This window comes from Paramisgurnus dabryanus, chromosome 9 (genome assembly GCF_030506205.2).
Source record: "Paramisgurnus dabryanus chromosome 9, PD_genome_1.1, whole genome shotgun sequence".
Lineage (NCBI taxonomy): Eukaryota > Metazoa > Chordata > Actinopteri > Cypriniformes > Cobitidae > Paramisgurnus > Paramisgurnus dabryanus.
This window is the reverse complement of record NC_133345.1, coordinates 23,312,134-23,337,656: the sequence shown is the minus strand read 5'-3', so window position 1 is coordinate 23,337,656 and position 25,523 is coordinate 23,312,134. Positions and strand designations below refer to the sequence as shown.

Genomic DNA, 25,523 nt, shown 5'->3' with positions numbered 1-25,523 from the left:
CTAACGGCCTTTTTTCAGACTGCAAAAAACACCGAAAGTAGAAGTAAATCAGTAGGGATAAAAAAAATCCTATAAAAAAATAAAAAAACAATAATACTCTTATTCTGTGAAATTGCAAAGTTTTTTCAGTGAGCCTTTATCAGGTGAGCCAACATCCATTATGATGAGCCTTGTGCTCTACAAAGGTGGGATGGTTGACAAACATATATGTCAGGAAAAGCAATGTCTGGCCATATGTCAATGTCCATGGGCTACTGGTTGTTTGGCAAGTTGTTAGGTTCACCGTTAAAGGCCAAGCTGATAATAGTCAGTTTTACTGGCATTGTCGCAGCAGCCGCTATGAAAACCAGCCATTTTGCACTCAACAGGGTGAGCAAAAAAAGTAAAAAGGGACAATAACGTCGTTGCATACCCTCTGTACTTTAAATATTTTAATGTTACATAATAATTTGTAACATTCATGTGTGTTACTAAATACTTTTAAAGTTACAATAAAACAGACGTTATTTCCGGTTTGCTGTGGGAAATATCCTAAATCCAAGTTGACAGGAATGGCATTAGTGTAACATCACAGATTCACTTTTAACACTTTTCAAATGTTTTTGCGCACCCGTGGGGTTCACACACTTTTTAAGCACATTTCACAAATAGTAGATACATTGTTTAAAATCAAAACAAAATATGGACACACATTATAGTTTTGTTTATGTATTTATAGTGTTATATGACAAAGCGGTTTTCCCGGACATGGGTTTAGGCTAATTCAGGACTAGGTCTTATTTATATTAGGTCATTTAAGAAGTTTTTACAAAAAACACTACAGGTATGCATATGAAACAGAACAAACTCTTTGTTAGCATACGTCTTAAATACCTATTAAAGGGATAGTTCGGCCAAAAATGACATCTGTCATCGTTCACTTACCTCAAGTTGTTTCAAACCTGTATAAATGTCTAATGCTACATACACACCAAACACGTAGCATCGCGTTGCCCGCTCCAGATTACTCTAGATTTAACTTTGTGTGATGCAAATTTTTCGCTTGAGTTAAATATTTTCAACTTGCGCGAAGGTGCGTTTGAGGCGAATAGCGCGTGTTTTGCGGCAAACCCGCGCCCATATCGTGTGGTAAACCCGCGCCCATATCGTGTCAGTCGCATCACACCACATGAGGACACGTCTGATCGCATCTTTGCATTAACTTTGTATGTAATCAACTTGCGCAAATCGTTAAACTCGCTCTTGGTGTGTATGCCCCATTATGCTACGTACACACCTAATGCGGGGCATAGCGTTACTCACTCTAGATTACTAATTTTTCGTTTGAGTTGAATATTTTTAACTTGGACTAAGATGCGTTTGAGGCGAATAGCGCATGTTTTCATGGCAAACGCGCCGCCCATATCGTGTCATTCGCATCGCCCCATGCGAGGACGCGTCTGATCACATCTTTGCATTGACTTTGTATGTAATCTACTCGTGCAATTCGTTGAACTCGCATCTGGTGTGAACCCACAGTAAGTTCTACTGAACACAAAGACATTTTATTATAATAATAAAAATTTTTCAATAACAACAAACCATTTAAGATATTTTCATGTTAAACTATTAAAATATTAACTATTCAGAAGGAATAAGAAAGAGAGGCAAAAATCAGCAAATAACCTTGAGCAGTGTGTCAGGAAAATATGCAGCCGATAAAACAAACAGATTACAAGCAGGAAGGTCAGTAGGCTAGGTCCAATATTAACTCACAGTACCATAGGGTGAACTTTTACTTAGTAGAGAGCTTTTTACATTTATAACATTTGATTCATATTTAGCAAAATTAAATAAAATACTGGGATTCTGAGTAATATTGTACAAACAGGTTGAAATAAAGACAACACCTTACAACTGATTGTATTAAAGGTTAGTTCACTCCAAATTGAAAATGTGCCCATATTTTACTCACCCTCAAGCCATCCTAGGTGTATATGACCTACTTTTTCAGCCTTGCAATGGCATTGGATAGTGCCCCATTTTTAAACTTCCAAAACAAGGCAAGCCAAGGCAAGTTTATATTTATAGCACATTTTATTTACAGGGATAAACAGGGCTTAAACCAAAACACACACCCATCCATCAAAAACCAATACACACAGTTATGAAAAGTCTAACATTTATATTTTAAAGTTTATACAACTTTTAATAACCGTATGAATTTGCTTTTGGTGGATGGAAGCACTTTTTGGAGCTTTAAAATAGTGCCCATTATAAAACTAAAAAGAGCCAGGATTTATACAAGAGCAATATAACTCTGACTGTGTTGGGCTGAAAGAAGAAAGTCATATATTTTCTTAGGATGGCTTCAGGGTGAATAAAATATGGGCAAATTTTTATTTTGAGTGAACTATTCCTATAAGATTACTTTAGAGACCTCACATAAATGTTTAAATTAAAATATATGCTGAATGGCATAAAATGAACAAAGTATAACATGCACAGCTCTTTCTACTGTGCATGTAGTTAGATATTGAAGTGTGTGACTCAGTGCTAGTATCTGAAAAATACTTGTTCCTAAGCTCATCGTCTGTGTTTGAGTTTCAATGAGTGGCCCAGCCTCCCCGACTCCCACCTTCTCTTTTTTTTGTTAACTTGTGAGTCACTGTATTTCCAGTGTAAATTGCTGCATATGCATGTTAGAGTGTTTGTGCTGTTAACAACGGTCAGTGTGTTGATGCAGGTGGAAAGCTCCTTCAGTTATCTAGAGATTTATGCCATCATCATTGAGAGTATCGAGCAGGTGAGAGATCTACAGTGGTATAATAGACTGTTACAGTATAACAGCAGTTAACCTATTTCAAGTTTTTTGTAATTTGCACTGTAAAATAAATGTTTAATATATATATATAAAATAATGAAATGGCTGTTTTTGGTGGTATATGACTTTATTTTAAAGATCCTTTATGGGCCAAGCTCTTACTGGGGCAGTACACTTTGGAAAGCTGCTAATATGTACCATTTAGGTACAGAGATGTATGCATTTGGTACCATTATGTACTCATACCCCTGAGTTACTAATATGTACTCTTTAGGTGCAAAGGTGCACTTTTTGAAAAAGTATTGCCCCAGTGACAGGGACTATTAATTGTCCATTTCTTCTGACAGTGTTTATAAGAAAGCAGACAATTTATTGTCTTTATCAGACAATTACATCCATGCATGTTAACCCTTTGTTTATGTGTGTGTGTGTGTGTGTGTGTGTGTGTGTGTGTGTGTGTGTGTGTGTGTGTGTGTGTGTGTGTGTGTGTGTGTGTGTGTGTGTGTGTCAGGTGGTAATTGAGACAGACAGGCAGATCTACTCTCTTAGTCTGATGTCTGTACGAGACCTGGAAGCCATGGTCTCTCAAGTCACCGCCTCGCTTAAAAAAATCTTTCCTGATTCATCTCCAGGGTCAGTGAGTGATCCTTCAACTTTTTTATTCATCTAAATTTTTAGATGAAGAGGTTAAAAGTGTGGGTAATCTTTAATTTCCTTTGGCCAGATTTTTGCTTTTGATGCATGTTGAGCATCAAACATGTTGAGCGCAACTATCATAAAGTTTTTACAACTTTGACTCATCTCTGCTGGAAAACCTTAACAAATTTATCTGACATTTAAAGTGTCACAATCTACAGACATGAGGCGCTGACATGAAAGGATTCAAATGTCGACATTCGGTTCAAATGTTTTTTTTTCTACATAGCGCCTGATCTGGTTGTCATATTACAAATATCTAACCAACAACAATACATCAACCTACCATTAACAGCGGTAAAAGGTCTTTTTGGTTTGCATAAAAGGTCATCATTAACAACATCTTGCCTTTTCTTTCTCTCAGGAAGCTGCTGAAGAAAATCCCCCCTGACTTACAAGACCGTCTGAGTAATCTTACTTCCAGAGTAGAGGAACACTTAAATGGAACAGTTGGGCCATGCGGTCAGATGATAATGTCATCACTTAAATATAAAATGATCACGTATAGATTTTATCATGAGATTAAAGCCAATGTGCAATATTTTCCTTTCTTCGTCCCGTTTGACCCTGCACAGGAGGTTTCTCAGACACGTACGCTTCATTGTGTGACTTCAATGAGTTTCCATGTTGTGAGGAAGTACAGTGGGTCTGTGGTATTCACTATTTATAATCTTTATGTTTGAAAAAGGGAAATGAAAATGAATGTTTTTATATATTGTATATAGGATATCTATTTTAAATATGCATTTTTGTGGTTTTTAGGATGTTGATAATATTTACCATGCCCAAAACTGTCGTGTATTTAACATAATTGACTTCAGCCATTTAGACAACAGGTAGGTCAATTTACACTTTCTTACAATTTTACTTCCTGCATGTGGGTTTTTACACACTACTGTAATGCAAATAATATATTCGATTTCAATAAATCCACAGAGACCTAGCTTTAGCCGTAGGTGCCCTGTCCTTCAGCCACTGGTTCACCAAGATATACAGCAAGGATTTTAAACTGGTATGTATGTATACTCTATGGTTATTATGCAAATCTTTTACTGCATTGTTTATTCACACTTAGTGTAAATTTGACACAATGTCACTGGTTTGAACCAAACTTGCTCTTCTCACTTTTCCTATCACATTTTACATCGAAAGGCATTTATTTTCAATTAAAATGAAGAAAATATTTATAAATAAAGTGCCCAATTACTGTTTATTAAAAACAAATAGCATCTATTGTTAAGAAAATGTGCTGATTTCACTTAGTGTAAATAGCCGCTGCCATCTGTAATTTAGACAGATCAACAACATTTGCAATATTTGTTACTTTAGCCTTGCCTAACATAAAAGTAGACAATGTGAGTTTGCTATGTTGAAGTTTTATGTGTTATATTTCATGACTTAGCCAGCCATGTCATGATTCTTCCTTTCTGGTTATGGAAAGGTCAGATATGGGCCGCTTGCCAGATAATAAAATCTCACCATTAGACATGGCAGCAACACCAGCAGACCCACTCAAGGGCGATGTGCATTTTTTAAGTGTGATATGTTTCTCACATGCAGCAGTAGATGGAAAGAAATAGAGAGATGATTTAGATAAACGTAGTACAATCGATTGTAAATGAAGCCACTTTTTTGAGGACAAATCAGAGAGCGACAATGTCTTATGTTGTCCGACCATCAATGTGCCTCAAACTATAACCACAGATGTGGTTTTAATTTTGTTATCATGATGCGAAGCGGCTAGTGTAATTATTCCATTGTCAATTTAATACAATGTATTAAAGGTTACTCTACATGAAAGTTAATAGGTTTTATGCCCAGCTGCACTACTTCCTGAACTTCAGCCATCTCCTTGTTTCCTGTCTGCCATTATTGGACAAACTGATTAATCCAGGTGTGTCTGATTATTGTTGTTGTGAATACTGAGGTCAGGCACACCTGGATTAATCAGTTTGTCCAATAATGGCAGACAGGAAACAAGGAGCTGGCTGAAGTTCAGGAAGTAGTGCAGCTGGGCATAAAGCCTATTGACATGAGATGTCCTTATACAAACTATTTAATGCACCGTTTTGCAATACTTCAAATTCAATACTCTGTTTTTGTTTTTTCTACACGCACCATTTATCCAGAACATGATAAAAAGCAGTTTAGCATTATACTGTGATCGGTCGGTTGTATAGGACAAGGGGTAAAAAATGTTCTTTAATGAATCAAAATGCAAGGTTTCAATACTCAGATGGTTACACGAACAGAAACCCATGCAAACACAGTAGAGTCAAACCAATAACCAACAGAGAACTGAAGAACAGAAGTCTGTATGTACACAGGAGAAAATAGGGAATGAAACTGAACACTGAAAATTACAGGCATGAAAGTTAAATAGATAGATCTCAAAATAAGAGTCTTGGGTATAAAACAGGTCAAAAATAAAATCACTGGCTAGCTAGAATCACAACCAGATTTCCACCACCAATACAACGTATATTTGATTTGCCTCTTGTTTTCAGACACCTGATGTGCAAGAGCAGGTCCTATACATGGTCACCAGATCTCCTGCTCTGGAAGAAGTCAGTCTGGAAGCCAGTGGCCTCAAAATGTGAGTTCAAGTTCATCTGCTCAATGTATTTTGTTTTAAACATTATTTATTTGTACCTACTTTCATTTTTAAATCTTCTGCAGGGATTTCGCTGTTAAGATGGCCAGCGCTCTTCAGGACAATTCTGCCTCTGCTGTTCATATCATCAACTTATCTCTCAATGCCATAGAGGACAAAGGTGCCTGTGCATGGATTCATTTTAATCCAGGATCAGATCTTGGACACATTTAGTCAATATTTTGCTAATATTATAAACCTGTATTTAGTTTCTTTGTTTTCATGTGTTCAGGTGTGATTGCTCTCAGTCAGTGCTTGAGTAAATTGCCCCGTGGCCTCAGTCAGCTGTACCTCTCAAAGGTCTCTCTTTCTCCGAAAGGTACTGCATTTGTCTCTTACAACATTTCACACTTAAACAGCTTTATTTAGACAGACTTCATGTACACTAATATAACAAGTACTGCTCTTCAGTTGCTAAGGTCTTCTCAGTGGTTGTTACGCTCTAAAAACAAACGGTGCTATATAGCACCAAAAGTGGTTCTTTGCTCGTAATCATAGAAGAACCATTTTTAGTCCCATATAGCACCGGTGAAGCACCAGTGTAGCACCTGTGTAGAACCATATAGGGGCCATATAGCACCACATATGGTTCTACATAGCACTATATGGCTCTACACAGGTGCTTCACTGGTGCTTCACCGGTGCTATATGGCACTAAAAATGGTTCTTCTGATTACGAGCAAAGAACCACATTTGGTGTTATATAGCACCGTTTGTTTTAAGTAAAGTGTCCTGATTGGTTGCTAGATAGTTGTCAAGCAAGTCCAACCCTATGTCTGATATTTTGGTCACTATATATGGCTTAGCTGATCCTTCAACTTAAATGCATTCTAAGTAATGCTGGTTGGGTCAGATATGAACAAACCCAACTATTGGGTTTAAATGAACTTGAAAATTGTTCATATTTGACCAAATCATAGGTTGGAACAACCCAACATTTAAGTGTTGGATAATTTTCACCAGTTTTATCCTCTGTTATAAAAGACCTGTATACCGTCTTCTCAACAATCCATGTGATTTAACCCTAGTGTTGTGCGTCCCTATGGACATTTTTTGTTTTAAATGTTTTTTTGTCCTTTTTATTTTTGGCTGTGGTAATGCAGACAGTACTTGCATTTACTTTCATGAATCTATTTTAAACTACAAAGAGTCTCAAGTTAATCTCCCATGTAAAACACTTGAGCAAGCCTTAGCACACACTTCAAAAACTGAACATAAGATTTGACAGCTTATTATTATTATTATGAATTGAAATCAATTTAATGTAAGGAGTCAAACCAATATCAAACCTTAAAGACATGCAATGCATTTGTGTATTAACATCTGTTGTTGTGTAATTCACTTTTGAACTTCATCTTTCCTCCTCCTGTTGCTGTAGGTCTGGGTTCTTTGGTTCAGGTTTTCCAGCAGAGTTCATCCCTCGCTAACACTCTGACCCACCTGGACCTGAGTGGAAACACTGGTTGCCTGGGAACAGGAGAGGCTGGGGTGAGTGGACGGGGTTACATCCAAACTATATTTCATCCTGTTATGACTCTTTTAGAGTTTTGTTTTTTATTAAATATATGTGATTACAGAAACCTTTCCTTGTTTATGTACGGTTTCATATGGTTGAATATGTCTCTTTGGTTTTATTTATTTAGCACCAGAATGGCTTTTTGAGTGAATGTTTAAATGCTTTAGAGTTCAGGGTGGGATTGTGCCTATTATATTTTAAATAGTGGTTTGATGGGTTGAAGTTTATTTGTGCTTGTGTTTGTTATAGAGTCTTTTTACGTTCCTGTCTGCTCCTAATGCAGTTTTACATCTGAATCTCAGCTCCACAGACTGTCCACTTGATACAGTGAGTCAAATCACATTTCTACAGTATTGCATTTCTTCATTTTCGGTGGTTGCTCAATTTGTAATATGCAATGACCTGTGAGTCAAATAGAAGTTGAAAGTGTAAATTCCACTTTAATAAGGCTTTTGGACATAAAGGTGTGTTGGCAGCGTGTGAACACAACCACTCTACTATTTTTTTATCAGCATCAAACCAAAGCAGTCTCATTGGGGCCGATGACACAGAATGCATTTATGGCAGTGGCAGGCGCCTTTTTGAATGATTTTCTATGGGCAGTGAGCGTTATGCGAGCCTCGTGTTATGTCTGCCTCCTGCGCTACGCGTTTTTACAGAAGCGCTCTGGCCGGAAAAGCGCCGGACGTCATACGCGTTTTTCCATTGACCAATCGAATGAGGGGAGAGGCGGAACAACCATTATCCACCTGTTTCTTGACGTGAATGTGGGCGCTGCCATCTTTAAGCTTTCCTGTTTATGACTTCTGGTGAGCCCCTAAAGCTAATGGTAGTCTACTGCGTAGGACACAAGCGGGCCATTTTGACTGGCTGTTTAATGTTTATTATGAAATCCAGGAAGACCGACATAATTTGTGCAGTTAGGGGTTGCCATAATAGCTAATACAAACGCAAATTCTCTATAAAACAGAGGTCTTCAACCTTTTTCAGTCCAAGGACCCTTTATTGGATAAAGAGGAGGACCAAGGACCCCTAATACATGTATCAAATTAAAACTGGATTTATATTTTTTGTTATGATGGTTACATTACAAATATATAAAATAATTTTTTTGTATACATAGACACATACTGTTAACATACTTTAAATTTGCAATTAAAATTACATTTTAAAGGGGCAATAAGTAGGATTTTAAGTGTTTTATTAATTAAAATCAATGTCTTTATATGTCCTCGTTGGTGTCAAATGACCTCTGCCAGTGATCTGACTTTTCTTTGTAAGCTTAGAATTTCTTCTCTTTACTTACATTGAACGGGTAAGTCCAAAGAGGCTTCCATGTTGTTCTGCCGTATTGATTAACTATAATAGCAGAGAGGGACAAAAAGCACTAGCCTACCAACGCATTTTCATTCAGAACACGTAAACCAGCTGCAACGGACAAGGAGATCAGAGATTACATAATGGCTACCGTAGTTGCAACACGCATTTGGAAAGGGGAGGAGCTAGTAAGCACTGTTCGTTTGAATGCAAAATACAATTCCACCACTAGATGGGGGTAAATCCTACTGATTGCCCCTTTAAATAACTACATATTAGGGAACCTTTATTTTAGTAAACTATTATATTATATATGGGAACATTCATTTCAATCAAGTTTTTTTAATCATTTGTGTTACTAGTTTATTAATGCATTTTCATTAATGTCTAATTTAATTTTTTTTATTAAATTCAAATAATAGTTGGGGGACCCCCAGTAATACCACCACGGACCCCCAAGGGGCCCCGGACCCCCGTTGAAGACCCATGCTATAAAACATTTGTTTTAACCATAATCCATGCACAAGAACTGAATGTGTATGTGGCGCACATGCACTCATGATCTGTATTTACAAATCCATCCAGTTTTCCATCCGTCCTTTCATAGAAACTGCAGTAAACAATAAATACAATAATTGTTTAAAGACAACTAATATTATGCTGATAAAAATATGCTGATTTAGCTGGTTTATTTATTCTGCTACTATATATTATTACAAAAATGTGATTACATTACAGAATATATACGACATAATCTGCTTAGTCAATGTTTATAATAGTTCGTAATGTGTTTGCGTGTATTTTTGTTATGTTTTAAATCAAAAAGCAAATACTTTAAAAAGTAAGCAAATAATTTCATAAGCTCATGTCTCCACCTGATGCGTCAGAAGCGATGTAATAATATTTTCATAAAACAAAAACAATACTCAATACATGTAGTAGTTTAATATGTTTATTATGGTTTGTTCAAATAACTGACTGTGTCGGACTGCGTGAAGCTCGATGTGTCACCATAAACAAGTCCTTAAAAAATTGCTGTTTAAAAAACCTCACACAAGAGGGACAGTTGTGACATTTTAAACCTGCCCCTGAAAAGTTAAAAACACGAAGTGTTGGTAAATTCCATGTACAAACACTCAACTGACTTTCCCATTGTAAAGATACTTGTATGTCTCTGTGCTTTTATATTTGCGCATTGAAGACATGTCACCTCCAATCAACAACACAAAATTATTGAATAAATCTTCATATATTCAAAAATAAGACTTTACACACACATAACCTTTTTAAACCATTCTAAAAACCCATTGGGATTATAATTTCTTCAGCATTTTAGTAAACTTTCGTTTATTTTATTACCGTCTAGCTGTTTGTATCGCTCTCTTTGGGCTGCTGCACTACTCTGAGATACCTCAACATCTCCAGAAACACGTTTTCCCACAGGTGAGCCGTTAAATGTGCAATTACATGAATTATACATTTAGACATCATGTATGTAACGATCTACTGTGTATGTCTGTTGTAGGAAAGTGCGAGAGGTCACACGAAGCGTAAGGGATTTTTTTAGCAAGAGCACTGTGTTGAAATACGTAGGGTTGGCTGGAAATAAACTACCTCCTGATGCTCTCAGGTATGGGCTGTGTGCATATGAGCATATACATACAGTATAGAGATAACCTTAATATCCTGTGGCAGGTATTGATCTTTAGCATCTGTTGGCTTATATTAGTTTTGTGTACTTCAGATTGTTACTACAGGGCCTGGCAACCAACACTCATTTGTCTGAGCTGGAGCTTGACGTTAGCTGTTGTGAGGTACACATACAAACACACATCATTGTTTTCATCTGTTTTCTGAGCTTAAACCTTAGGTACATGAACAAATATAATTATAATAGTTTCTATTGCACAACTGGTAGATCATTGTGGCTGCAAGTGCAACACCACAGACATGAACAGACCTTTCCTGTTAAAACTTAAAATTCTTGGTCACTTTGGATAAGAGCTTCTGCCAAATGTTGACATGATATGAAAATTTTTTACATGAAAAGTAAGGTCCTTATGCTGTTGTTGAGGTAAATAATGTGCTGACATGCCACAAGAATGCACACAGACATTTAGATATGACCATGTGTAAATGTTCATGTGTGTTATTTTGTGCAGTTGAGGTCAGCTGGAGCTCAGGTGATTCAGGAACACATCTTTGAAGCCAGGGCCATCTCCGGTCTGGATCTGTCTGACAACGGTACAGTATCTACTTCCAATTGTTTCTCTCAATGCTATTCTCCATTACTTTCATAGCGTGCCTTCATATCTTTCCTCCTGTCAGATCTGTTATATTGATGTCATTCTCACAGAGAGCCGCTCTCTCTTTAACCTCTCAGCAGTAGAAGAGGGGTTGCAGGGTCTCACATCATGTTAGAAATCTCTAATTGATACATTGACGCAGAGAGATGGAGAGATGCATTAACCTGACTTTGTGTGCATGTCTGGGTCTGTTTCTCCTGTAAATTAAAGCAGCTCACTTTAAAGGGATAGTTCGGCCAAAAATGATATTAAACCCATGATTTACTCACCCCAAGCTGTCCGAGTTGCATATGTCCATCGTTTGCAGACAAACACATTTTCGGATATTTTAGAAAACGTTTTAGGTCTTTCAGTTGATTAAATGTAATGTTACGGGGTCCACCCATAGTCCACGACCAAAAAAAGTCAAAAAAAAGTGCATCCATCCTTCACAAATTAAATCCAAACGGCTCCAGGATGATAAACAAAGGTCTTCTGAGGGTAATCCGTGCGGTGTTGTTGTTGAAATATTTAAAATTTTATTAACTAAAATAACTACCTTCCGGTAGCGCCGCCATCTTAGTCCAGCTTAAAAAATCTCAAAGTTTTATTTTGTGCCACCATACTTACTCGTGTAACTACTCATGTAACAGTCTTTAAATAGAGAAAACATGGAAGTGTTTGGTAGCTTCTAAATTCATCCCTGTTTGGATCCTAAGGAATGAATGGGGCTAGGCTAAATGCTAACACATTTATGACGTGCTGACCAAAAAGATTAAGTGCACTTATTAAAAAAAAGATAGGTATGTATTAATTAATCTAAGTTGAGGTAAGAACATAGTAAAATATTGAAAAAACGGTGGTGTTTTCCTTTAAGTCAACCAGGTAACTTAAGTTGAACCAACTTTTTTACAGTGTGTCAAATATATGAAAAAAATAGGTGACAATCTGAATAAAAGACTTTATTCTCTTTTTTTCCCACAGGCTTTGAAAGCAATATGGTTACTTTAATTCTCTCCATTGGTCGCAGTCAAAGTATTCGACACCTGTCAATTGGACGTAACTTTGCCATGAAGTCAAGGTAAAACATGCATTCCTCACATTGTTTAGATTTCAAAGATGATGTATTTTATATTGAAATACTTTGTTCTTACCAATTTTATATGCAGATGCAAGTTGCATTTTGTCCAATGGCAAAGAAATGACACACTTCACATTTTAACCTATATTTACCTTTTAAAATCATGTAAAAGCAGATTTCCATCCACTCTTTAATTAATCTGTCCAGCTCTCTCTCTCTCCACCTCATCTTCTCTATTTGTTCTGCTTTTTCATTTATATTCCTGAGGCATGTTTTAAACACCTCCTCTTTCTCACAGAGCTCTTACCGACGTATTACACCGGCTCGTACAACTAATCCAAGAAGAGGAGTGTGTGAGTACATCATTTGTAATAATCAGAAACATTATACTACACACACACACTTCCCATTACTTCATTAGAAGAAACATGTCTTGTCATCATAGCAATAAACAGACTCTCCGAAATGGTGTCTGTAATATTGTAAAACAGGATCATCAGCCAATGATCTCAATATCAGAATGTCCACCTACAGTCATAGATCTCAACAAGCTGCTGTTTAAAGCAACACAGTCTCACCCCATGTCGTCAATATTTGACGACACTTGACCATTCGTCATATGTTGACGCGAAGGGTATACCTTTCGCGTCATTTTTTGACGAACTGGGGACTTCAATACTATTACGTCCGTTGCATTCTCTTTCCTATTTTCTTACCATTTTCGCGTCGGTTTAGGGTTAGATTTACATAATGACATCCCTACCCAAACCTAACTCTAACCCCAACGCCAGGTGACAACTGTTTCATTTCGCGTACCTAACTCTAACCCCAACGCCAGGTGACAACTGTTTAATTTCGCGTACACTGTTTAATTTTGGGTAATCTAACCCTAAACCGACGCGAAAATGGTAAGAAAATAGGAAAGAGAATGCAACGGACGTAATAGTATTGAAGTCCCCAGTTCGTCAAAAAATGACGCGAAAGGTATACCCTTCGCGTCAACATATGACGAATGGTCAAGTGTCGTCAAATATTGACGACATGGGGTGAGACTGTTACACCAGCCTACAGAATAGCACTTAGCAGCAGAGGTTTGTGGGTCTGTGTGCTTATGTGTGTTTGCCTGTGAGTCTGTCTGTAATACTAGAACCAATAAAGAGAGGAAATCCACAGAGACGCCTCCCCCATCCATCCCTCCAGCAAGCCTGGAGTTTTAATTACCCAGAATCCCTCTCCATCAAGACACACCCGGGCTCAGTAATTACACACGGAGCTCCGACTCAAAGACAGGACTCATTAAAATACACTCTCAGCTTTATACAGCTTCATCCACATTGCAATGAGTATTTATGCTCGCCGATGGATCGATGCTGGTCTCCTGTGACCCGACATGCTATTTAGTAGAAATTGTTTTTATAGCTAATGAGATATATAGACCTTGATAGCAATCCTAAATTGCAACCACAGGTTAATGACTGCATGAAATGAAACTGACTCTAAATGAAAGAATCTGAAAGTATATCACAAAATTTTGGGGGGTTATGCAAATGTCTCTTTTTGTCTCCCTCCCTCTCTCTCTCTCTCTCTCTCTCTCTAGCCATTGGAGTCTCTCTCTGTATGTGACTCCAAATTGAAAACTGGTACCACCATCCTCATCAACAGCCTGGGCAGTAACGTCAGCCTTACCAAGATTGACATCAGTGGAAACAGTATAGGTGATACGGGTGCAAAAATGCTATCAAAAGCCCTCATGATCAACACCAAGCTAAAGTAATTGTTATATACATGGGAACTGCAGCATACATATTTTGCAATGTTTATTGAAAATTTCAATTGTTTTGGTTATTAAAATGTTGCTTCTTTGTCTGAAACAGAACACTCATTTGGGACAGAAACAATGTGACTGCTGTAGGGTTCGTGGATGTAGCCAATGCCGTGGAAAAGTAGGATTGTCCTTACCTCAGACTTTTCAGTAACTTTTTTTGGAAACAAAAGTATGTACTGCTTATTTATGTGTTTGTGTGTGTGTTCAAACAGGAACACAACACTACAAAACATGCCGATTCCACTGAGTGATGTTTTACAAGCCTATCGCAACAACCCTGAGAAAACAGAAGAGGCTCTGCAGAAGGTTTGTTGTAAATGTCAGTACTATAGAAGACCTGGAGAACAGGTGATGATGTGTAACAAATTCTTTTGTGTGTGTGTAGATTCAAGCTTGTTTAAGAAGGAACAATCAGAGACAGTGTAAGATGGGTGAGGAAGTGTGTAATCTGCAGCATGGACTCAAGACCACACGCTCTGAACAGGTTTGAGTCTGGTTTGATTTGACAACATACACCAATATGATTATTACTGTGTAATATGATAGATGCAGGGCTGCTTGAATAAAATCTTTCATCTTTAAAGAAAAACACCACAGTTTTTCAATATTTTACTATGTTCTTACCTCAAGTTAGATGAATTAATACATACCTATATTTTTTCAATGTGTGCACTTAATCTTTGTACAGCGTGTCGTGAATGTGTTAGCATTTAGCCTAGCCCCATTCAATCCTTAGGATCCAAACAGGGATGAATTTAGAAGCCACCAAACACTTTCATGTTTTCCCTATTTAAAGACTGTTACATGATTAGTTACACAAGTAAAGCCCTATTCGGACGGGATTAGTTTTACAGGGGGACCTCTGAGAAAATTGTGCTTCTCAGAGGTCCTCTGTGTTTTTAATCCCGTCCGAATCGGCCATGTTTGTGTTTTTCTCTGAGGACCTCCGTAAGAATTCCAGAGCAATTTACCTACTGTTTTTCGCCGAACTCAGAGGTCCTCTGAGAAATGTAATCCCGTCCGGATGCAAATGTCTGTGTTTGCCCGCAATATCTTTTGAAAACGCGGTTCATTTCGTGTTTTGGCCAACGTGATCTGCCGTAAGGTCTTACTAATGCGCGTATATTGTATTTTCTGAGTCCCGTTCATTCAGATATGGATGTTTTTTCGCATTCGGCAAAATAAAATAATTAAATCAAGACGAGCTGAATATCAAACACAGTTAAGACTGGCCACTGTAATATCAGTAACGTTATAAGAAACTCCGTTCAAAGTTCTTCAACTCCGGAATGGTAATGTTAATTAATAAAGATAATAAATTGTTATTAATCATTATTTCTTTGGGTTTATTATAAGCAGACAGTTATATAAAACACGTAGGCTAACGTTACTTTAGTAGGATTTGTATATTTTATTTTGATTTGTTAAAATTAAATTAATAAATTACATGTTCTTTCATAATTTTACATTTAAAGCAAAATATTAAACATTACAAACACGCGTATCCAGAGCACGTGCTCTTCTGCAACGCCCAAATGCATGAAACAGACACTCCCATCTCTGGAATAGCCTGCATCATTTTAATCCTGTCCGAATCGGTACATAAAATCACAGACGTCCTGGGGGACACGTTGAAACTCAAACGTTGTTTGGAAAACTAATCCCGTCCGAATAGTGCTTAAGTATGGTGGCACAAAAATGCTTTTTTTAAGCAGATAAAAAATGAGAACTATATTGTATGGCGGAAGAGCACTTAGTTTGCAGCACTTCGACCTCAGCGTGCAGAAACATAATCACTTCTGACTACTCCCCTTCTCGCTCAAACTTCAGTCAATATCACTGAGCCCGAGGTCGAAGTGCTGCAAATTAAGTGCTCTTCTGCCTTACAATTCACATTTTTTATCAGCCTAAAAATCGCCCATGTTTTATTTTGTGCCACCATACTTACCGTAATTCCTGACCGGGGCCTTTATTTACCTAAACTGCCGAAGGTAACAGGCTTTTATTTGAGGCAGGCTTTTATTATAGACAGGCCTTTATTTCAAATTCCATCTGTTTGATAAATAATTGTTTTAAATTAGCCGTTAAATTAAAAGCGATAGCGTTCTAGTGGATAGAGATCATTCATTTTTTAACAAGTCAGTCACTAGCACTAAATGAGACCCATCCAATGTAGCTACTGCCATCTATTGGCAGCTGTGCATTATGATGAACTTGAATGCATTTAGGAGATAACACCGCGCCCACATTATCCAAATCATGCCCCAGCGCGATCGTCACCCCTCCAGCTTTCATCATTTGAATGCATTTGTTTTGAGCAAAGCAGGAGGGAAAGCACTGGAACCCATTGTAATGTTAAGTCTGTGTTTTTTATTTAGTCGTATGAACATGGGGCGCCGCTTGCAATTTTGGGCCCTATGAAAGAATAGGGGGTCAGGCCCCCACCATACCCATTTCGCACCAAACATACAATCCAACCTACTGCAGCTATTCAAAATCTTTGTCTGTAATTTAATAATACAGAACTATTTATTTTGCTATTGTTATGACCACAGTTATCAGTATTTATAGATACCTAAAATATCTGCAGCTAAGATAATTTATTGTGCAATGTAAATTTAATTGAAAAATACAGTACATTCATCGAATATTCAGAGAAAATGCAACGTTCTTAAAGATTAAAGATAAATGTGACCATGCCTGTGAAAACCCAGCTGAAGTATTTCTTTGTGATTTACTGTTTCCCACATAAATTCATCCTACATAATGTAAAGAACATTTTGTGAAAATATAAACTTGATATCTTTAATATTGACTGAGTAATGTCATGTCGGCGATTGAAATCATAGTGAAATTAATGCTTGAAATTAAACTGTGATGCTTTTTATTTCACAGTAAGATTTGAGACTTTAGTCTGATTTTCACAGGCAGTCTCAGTGACATACTGTATACTTGAGTTGTTACACACACCAATGACATTGTAACATTTAAAAATGGCGAACAACAACAATGCATCTTTTCTATACAGTTACCTTATAAGACTGGGTCAAAAATGCTTGACCAAAGCCTGTATTATAATTATTAGCATTATTTATAAGGTAAAGAACACCAGCAGCCTCAGTAAAGCAAAAATAACGACAGATGATTGAAACTGTGAACTTGAGAAAACAGCTATACTGTTAAATGATTCTTCAGACTGTTTTTTAGTCAACGGGACTTAGAATAAAATGAATGACAACTATAGCAGATTACAACATAGATTTCCATTGATTTCTTAAACCTGTTGCAAGGTGAGAAGCTTTAATATACATAACTGCACTAGTTTAGCCTTAGTTGCATTTTATCACAATCAACTCGATTCACGACTGCATAAAAATACTTCCTTGGCATATTGTGTTACAAAACATTCGCATTTCCGATCGCATTTCTAGTTTATGTTAATTATCTTATACGGGCCACGTTAATTAAAACAGCTTATAAGGGCTGACTTCGCTTTAGAATCATAACATAAAACAGGGAACGTAAATCACCTTGTTTATTTTTAAACTGAGGTGAACAGAGCGAAGACTTTACAATGGAAAGAAAACTGCATTGTATTGCTCCAGCGTCACATTGTGTAAACTGCATTTATAGTAAGGAAGCGCACATATGCAGATATCATAGGAAATAGCAGTAAATACACACACCTTGCTCTCGTGTGAAGTTCACGCGCACTGTGAGACCGTGGATTGAAGACGGCGCTAACACGCAGAGTAAAGACGGGGCGGAGCTAAGAGGGCTCAGTTTAAGGGGGTTGCGTTTGCGGCACAGTCCTTGGCTGGGGCCCTCAAAAGTTCATGGGCCCTTAGAATCGTCCTAACTTTTCCCCCCCTTACGGCGCCCCTGCGTATGAAGCCCTCTCACAGCTATGATATCGCTTAGTTGATCTGTTGCGTTTGCACCGTAGATATTCACTACCCCTGCTGCGCGCATTAAAAGGTTTTAAAGAAGGCAGATGAAGGTGAGTGTTCGCGTAAGCTAAGCTTTGTTTAAACTCGCGCTTTGGTCCGCAACGCAAGCCTCCGCGGATCGCGCGCGCGTCTCACCAAACGGACGAGGCGTTTATAGTTGACGCGCTAAGCTCTCACTCATTGTCCCCCGGCCTTAATTTGAGACCGGCCTTTATTTGTTCGCGAGGACCACGCCCCCGGCCACTATCAGAGGCCCGGCGTTTATTTGAATAACGGCTTTTATTTGAGGAATATGGTACTCGTGTAACTACTCATGTAACAGTCTTCAAATAGGGAAAACATGGAAGTGTTTGGGGCCTTCTATATTCATCAATGTTTGGATCCAATGAATGGGGCTAGGCTAAATGCTAACACATTTACAACGCGATGTACAAAGATTAAGTGCACGCATTGAAAAAAGATAGGTATGTATTAATTTGTCTAAGTTGAAGTAAGAAGAACATAGTGAAATATTCAAAAACTGTGGTGTTTTTCTTTAATAAACAAACTGTGGTAAAAGTAGCGCAATTCTGGTTAGTAGTCCCCTGTCTCTGGTGATAAAATAATAAACCAGGAAGGAATATCATCTGAATATAGTTAGGAATAAATAAGTGTGACCTTTATCTTAGGCATGTGTGTTTTAAACAACCAAACAGGTATTTTTATGTATTCCCGTTGTTGCCATTTTGAACATCGCAGTATTCTGATTGTTCAGATTGTAACTTTGTGATTCTGTCTCTTTTTCTGTGTGTAGTTAGTACAGGATCTCTGTAAAAAACTACAGGACAGTGTACATCCTCTAACCTGCTACAATATACAAGAAGTGCAGTCAGACATCCTGCTCGCGGAGGAAGCTCTCCAGCATGCAAAGACAGCCATCAATGTACAAACTTACACATCTACACAATCAAAGTAATACTTCCAAACAAATTCACAATGTTTATACGATGCTTTAATAGGGTGATCACTGCCTTTCAGTCTTTTGTAGGGCTTTATGAGCTGGGGAGAGCGCCCTCTAGTGATGACATGCTTAAACACATCCTCAATGACACAGCTAAAGCCCTCAAGAGTGAGATCACTGAGGAAATACAGGTAAAGTTAAAAAATAAAAAGTACAGTACTATGCTTAGTACTATGTCTTAGGTCACCATCACCAGCTTTGTTGTTTTAGAAAAGTTTTAATGTCCATCCATATTAATTTTCAATCTTTTTTTAAGATAGAAACAGAAAATACAAGAAATATGTACAAGAAATTAAAAACAAAAATATTTTCAGAACTAAATGTCTTCTTCATGCGTCAGTCAGTATTTAGTGTGACCTCTCTTGGCACGAAACACATCTTGAGCTTTTTTGAGGAGACTGAAGTCATGAAGTCATTTGATTGGAATTAGAAATTAGGATTTAATTTCATTTAGGTTTAAGAGATCCTGTAGCTGCCTGCTATTGCTAAAGTGGAAGGGGAGTTTACCCTAAATACTTGAAACTTCAGTTTATACTTGTATACTGTTTTTAATACACGTTTCCTGTATTTTCTGGTTGCATTCTAATAAAGAGACTGAGAAATAATTATATATGATCACTTTACAATTGCAAAAACAACAAATCTAATGGTAGCATGGTGGCCTAAGACTTTTGCACAGTACTGTATGTGTAGTGTCTGCTAAGCAATAGGTACGTGTTGCTTTTGTGGCAGTCATCTTTGAGTTTGATGGCTTTAGAAATCAGATTTTCTCTTATGGTTTGCAGGAACTGGCAACGGCAGTGCTGCAGTCTGCGCAGTTGACCTGCCCCAGAGTCGTCCAGAGGTCAAGTGTCAGCGAGCAGCTGGCAGATCGCGTGGCCAAGAAGACACGACATGCAGGACACTTTATTCAAAACACAATGAAAGAGGCAGAAAACAGCATCAGAAACAAACTCAGGTCAGAGTTTTCCTAGTTTAGTATTTTTGTGATTCTGTAGCTCAATTGCACTGCGTTAACAGCGCAAAAGGTCATGTGTTCGATCCCTTGAAACAAACATACTGATTAAAAGTATACCTTGTAATGAAATTTAAGTTGTTTGGATTAACGCATCTGCCAAATGCATAAATATAAATGTGTTTGCCCTTTAAAAGTGCGCTCAGTTTATAAAAAAAAAGGGGGAATATGTGCTTTTGTGTTATGCAGTATCCAGTGTTGCAGTATATATGGCATTATCAGTTCAAGACCATTGTAACATTCATAAAACATACTGAGTGCACCTTTAAAGGGGACATATCATGAAAAGCAGACTTTTTCCATGTTTAAGTGATATAATCCCCAGTGTTTCTATCGACCTAGAAAATGTAAAAAAGATCAACCCAGTAACTTAGTTTTGGTAAACCATTCTCTGCAAGCATGTGAAAAAATAGCTAATTGAAATTTGGCTCCCCTTGTGATGTCAGAAGGGGATAATACCGCCCCTTAATCTGCACTATCCAACCACTGCACTGGCATTTAGTGCAGAGATCAGCTCATTTGCATTTTAAAGGACACACCTACAAAGTGGCAATTTTAACATGCTATAATAAATGATCTATATGATATTTTGAGCTAAAACTTCACATATTCTGGGGACACCAAAGATTTATTTTATATCTTTAAAAAGTCTTGCTAAATAATCCAATAATGATTTCTTGAATCCTCAGTAATAATTTTTCTCACTCCGTTCTTCTCTCTCAGTGAACTGAAACTGTCTGTCAGCGTCTCTCTGGTGGAAAGTATAATTGATGAAGTTTTTCAGGATCTGGCGGTGGCTCAGGAAAAACTGGTGAGTTTTCATTCATGAACGTGTATATTGAGCACATGAGTATTGCATTGATACCTAACACGTATCTCGCTTACTTTCAGGACAAGCACATGAGGGAGTTTTCTCAATCCAGTAATATGAAGGCCAACATTCCTCAGCTCAGAGTGATGGAGCATGAATTTCCTACTGATGATGTGAGACCTGAGCACCACTGCTTAATTCAATACATACATACTCACAATTCCTTACATTGAGTTTTAGTTGTGCGTTACAATCTGTAAATGATAAATTAAAGCAGTAAGCCCCTCGATGCAAGTGCTGTAAAAACAAGAGGCACACACAGCACATATGCCAATGTTTCATTGTTTTTATTATTAATAATAATCAGAAAAAAATTCATCAAAATAAATCATATAAAATCAGTTTTTCAGCCAAAATATTTAAGTTCATTAGCCTGTAGGCTTTTTACAGTTGCCAAGCAACATACTAATTTAGTGCATTAATAAGCAGAGACCAACTTTGGAGACCACTTAGTGAAAATTATTTTCTCAAAACATTTTCAATGAGCTCACAGACATTTATATTTAGATTTTTATAAATCAGAATTAAAAATCTTAGCTGTATGATCATGTAGATGAATGGTCTTTTATATTTATTAAAATTTTTTAACAGAAAATGTTCATTTTCCTAGAAGAGTGATTTCATGTTTCATCAAATTAGATGACATTTTCCTGTTTTGAGTTTGGTTTTAGCTCTGTGTATGCTGTGCATTAAGCTGACTTGTCTTTGCATGTCCTCAGTACGTTCCAGTCGTCTGTAGGAGCAGCTTCCACTCCCGTAGCATCCGTCCCGCCCCGTCTATCAAAAGTAGGTCTGCTGTATCTTACCATGCAATGAGCATCCTGCCTCTTTCTGTCCAATGCTACCTCTGCTTTTACCCTACTGAATTAAATTTGATTGGATCTTACACAGCTGACATAGCTGCTTGTTTCTGGAAAAATTATTGGTTGTTGTAAACACTTGCACCAGACATCACAGCTGTTGAGGTCAGAGGTCATGTTCAGGTCTGTTTAATTATGCGGTCATCAATGATGCCAGAAGGGTGAGAGGGGTGTCGGTGCTTTTATGTAAACTACAGCCAGGATATTTTAACAATAGACCAAATGTATGTCACTGTTTCTGACTTTCAAGTTCAAAGACATGAACTTCTATTGGTTTATATTTTTTGCACATGCTATTGGTTAAGTCACAGCTGCTGATAAAGTCTGGTATTTTTGTTTTTATAATTAAAAATTACTTTTTACTTGCTCCACCCCTGAACTGACTTCTCTGTTTGGATGATTTTGACCCTCTTATTCTTCATCCCCCCCATAATAAAGAGACAACTTTTCATCTGTTTCACTTAAAGCATGTTTTGTTGTTTGAAATATGGTCTGTGAGGAGGGGATCCCCATCTCATGGGATTTCCCCTTCCTGTCTAATTGTTGCTGTCTCTATGCAGTAAGGGGGTGGGGGGAGATTTTGGGGGTCTCACCCTGTGTGTTAACCAAATATAATCAGCTGTATGTCACATTGGTTGCGGCCGAAAACTAGAGCGTGACCATGTTACTCTCACATCATTGAGCTCCTCTGACACACCCGCCCAAACCCATGACAGAGCCCCTCCCCCAAACCCTCCTCTTCCTCAGCTCCTTTGTGTATACCTGTTCTCTCATCTCTATATTTCCTTTCTTCTTCTTCTTCATCAAGTGTTTTGGTTAATCCCATAAAACATGTCTTGGTCAGATTTAATCTCAGGCAGCATCAAGTTGTATATATATTATACATATATTATATGTACATAAGAAGTACATTATTTACATTGTGAATGGTCATAAACATAAACTAAAGTATATATTTACAATACATATACAGTAAGAATAGTAGTATAGTATGCAGCACATATATAGTATATACACAAACCTATTGTATTGTTACAAGATGTAGTATAGTATGCAGCACATATATAGTATATACTAAACTATTATATTGTGATAAAATGTAGTATAGTATGCAATACATGTATAGTATATAGACAAACTATTGAATTCTGGTAAATGTAGTATGCAGTACATATATAGTATATACTAAACTATTTTATTGTGATAAGATGTAGTATAGTATGCAATACATGTATAGTATATAGACAAACTATTGAATTTTGGTAAATTTAGTATAGTATGCAGTACATATATAGTATATACTAAACTATTATATTGTGATAAGATGTAGTATAGTATGCAATTACATGTATAGTATATAGACAACTATTGAATTCTGGTAAATGTAGTATGCAGAACATATATAGTATATACTAAACTATTTTATTGTGATAAGATGTAGTATAGTATGCAATTACATGTATAGTAGACAACTATTGAATTCTGGTAAATGTAGTATGCAGTACATATATAGTATATACTAAACTATTTTATTGTGATAAGATGTAGTATAGTATGCAATACATGTATAGTATATAGACAAACTATTGAATTTTGGTAAATGTAGTATAGTATGCAGTACATATATAGTATATACTAAACTATTATATTGTGATAAGATGTAGTATAGTATGCAATTACATGTATAGTATATAGACAACTATTGAATTCTGGTAAATGTAGTATGCAGAACATATATAGTATATACTAAACTATTTTATTGTGATAAGATGTAGTATAGTATGCAATACATATATAGTATATAGACAAACTATTGAATTTTGGTAAATGTAGTATAGTATGCAGTACATATATATACAGTATATACTAAACTATTATTTTGTGATAAGATGTAGTATAGTGTGCAATACATGTATATTGTATAGACAAACTATTGAATTTTGGTAAATGTAGTATGCAGTACATATATAGTATATACTAAACTATTTTATTGTGATAAGATGTAGTATAGTATGCAATACATGTATAGTATATAGACAAACTATTGAATTTTGGTAAATGTAGTATAGTATGCAGTACATATATAGTATATACTAAACTATTATATTGTGATAAGATGTAGTATAGTATGCAATTACATGTATAGTATATAGACAAACTATTGAATTCTGGTAAATGTAGTATGCAGAACATATATAGTATATACTAAACTATTTTATTGTGATAAGATGTAGTATAGTATGCAATACATATATAGTATATAGACAAACTATTGAATTTTGGTAAATGTAGTATAGTATGCAGTACATATATATACAGTATATACTAAACTATTATTTTGTGATAAGATGTAGTATAGTGTGCAATACATGTATATTGTATAGACAAACTATTGAATTTTGGTAAATGTAGTATAGTATGCAGTACATATATAGTATATACTTAACTATTGTATTGTAATAAGATGTAGTATAGTATGCAATACAAATATAGTATATAAACAAAATATTGTATTGTGGTAAATGTTGTGTAGTATGCAGTACATATGTAGTACTGTATATACACAAAATTAATGTATTGTTATAAGATGTAGTATGGTATGCAGCACATACAGTATATAGTATCTGCTAAACTGTTGTATTGTTATAAAATGTTGTATGGTATGCAGCACATATATTATTGTATACACAAAACTATTGTATTGGGATAAGATGTAGTATAGTATGCAGCACATGTATAGTATCTGCTAAACTATTGTATTGTTAAGATGTAGTATGGTATGCAGCACATAAATAGTATATACAAAAAACTATTGTAAACAGAAAACTATTGTATTGGGATAAGATGTAGTATAGGATGCAGCACATATATAGTATATACTAAACTATTATATTGTAATAAGATGTAGTATAGTATGCAATACATGTAGTATATAGACAAACTATTGAATTTTGGTAAATGTAGTTTAGTATGCAGTACATATATAGTATATAATAAACTATTATATTGTGATCAGATGGAATATAGTATGCAATACATGTATATTATATAGACAAACTATTGAATTTTGGTAAATGTAGTATAGTATGCAGTACATATATAGTATATTCTAAACTATTGGATTGAAATAAGATGTAGTATAGTATGCAATACATATATACTATATACTAAACTATTGTATTGTTATAAGATGTAGTATAGTATGCAGTGCATATATAGTATATAAACAAAATATTGTATCATGCTAAATGTAGTGTAGTATGCAGTACATATTTAGTACTGTAAATACACAAAATTATTGTATTGTTATAAGATGTAGTATGATATGCAGCACATATATTATTGTATACACAAAACTATTGTAATGGGATAATATGTAGTATAGTATGCAGCACATATAGTATATGTTAAACTATTGTATTGTGACGTAGTATAGTATGCAATACTTATGTAGTACTGTATATACACAAAATTATTGTATTGTGATAAGATGTAGTATAGTATGCATGTATAGAACAGTACAAAATTATTGCAGTGTAATAAGAATCACAATTGAAAAATGTGAAAACTCTTAAGGGGAAACTCAAAAGTAAAAACCAGAAAAAAGGCATGTTGATGCATTTTTAAAATATATCAAAATAATGTTAATGC

At 36.1% G+C, this 25,523-nt stretch overlaps 1 protein-coding gene across 4 annotated transcripts in view; it reads left to right on the top strand.

Annotated features, from left to right (window-relative positions):
• Positions 1-25,523, top strand: part of carmil2 (capping protein regulator and myosin 1 linker 2) — a 54,544-nt gene that overhangs the window by 7,672 nt on the left and 21,349 nt on the right. For 2 of the 4 annotated variants that reach the window (XM_065283183.1, XM_065283182.1), the window contains exons 4-30: positions 2,726-2,785; positions 3,315-3,436; positions 3,864-3,961; positions 4,075-4,145; positions 4,262-4,335; positions 4,436-4,511; positions 6,007-6,095; positions 6,179-6,273; positions 6,385-6,471; positions 7,531-7,640; positions 7,918-7,995; positions 10,352-10,428; positions 10,511-10,615; positions 10,730-10,799; positions 11,148-11,229; positions 12,255-12,351; positions 12,650-12,704; positions 13,949-14,121; positions 14,226-14,294; positions 14,389-14,482; positions 14,562-14,660; positions 18,920-19,048; positions 19,144-19,257; positions 19,912-20,084; positions 20,865-20,952; positions 21,033-21,125; positions 21,732-21,798. In XM_065283183.1, the coding sequence (XP_065139255.1) occupies positions 2,726-2,785; positions 3,315-3,436; positions 3,864-3,961; positions 4,075-4,145; positions 4,262-4,335; positions 4,436-4,511; positions 6,007-6,095; positions 6,179-6,273; positions 6,385-6,471; positions 7,531-7,640; positions 7,918-7,995; positions 10,352-10,428; positions 10,511-10,615; positions 10,730-10,799; positions 11,148-11,229; positions 12,255-12,351; positions 12,650-12,704; positions 13,949-14,121; positions 14,226-14,294; positions 14,389-14,482; positions 14,562-14,660; positions 18,920-19,048; positions 19,144-19,257; positions 19,912-20,084; positions 20,865-20,952; positions 21,033-21,125; positions 21,732-21,798 (2,545 nt within the window). Of the gene's footprint in view, positions 1-2,502; positions 2,786-3,314; positions 3,441-3,863; positions 3,962-4,074; positions 4,153-4,261; positions 4,336-4,435; positions 4,512-6,006; positions 6,096-6,178; positions 6,274-6,384; positions 6,472-7,530; positions 7,641-7,917; positions 7,996-10,351; positions 10,429-10,510; positions 10,616-10,729; positions 10,800-11,147; positions 11,230-12,254; positions 12,352-12,649; positions 12,705-13,948; positions 14,122-14,225; positions 14,295-14,388; positions 14,483-14,561; positions 14,661-18,919; positions 19,049-19,143; positions 19,258-19,911; positions 20,085-20,864; positions 20,953-21,032; positions 21,126-21,731; positions 21,799-25,523 lie in introns of those variants that run through there. The other 2 variants (XM_065283184.2, XM_065283185.2) reach the window with 2 other exon arrangements.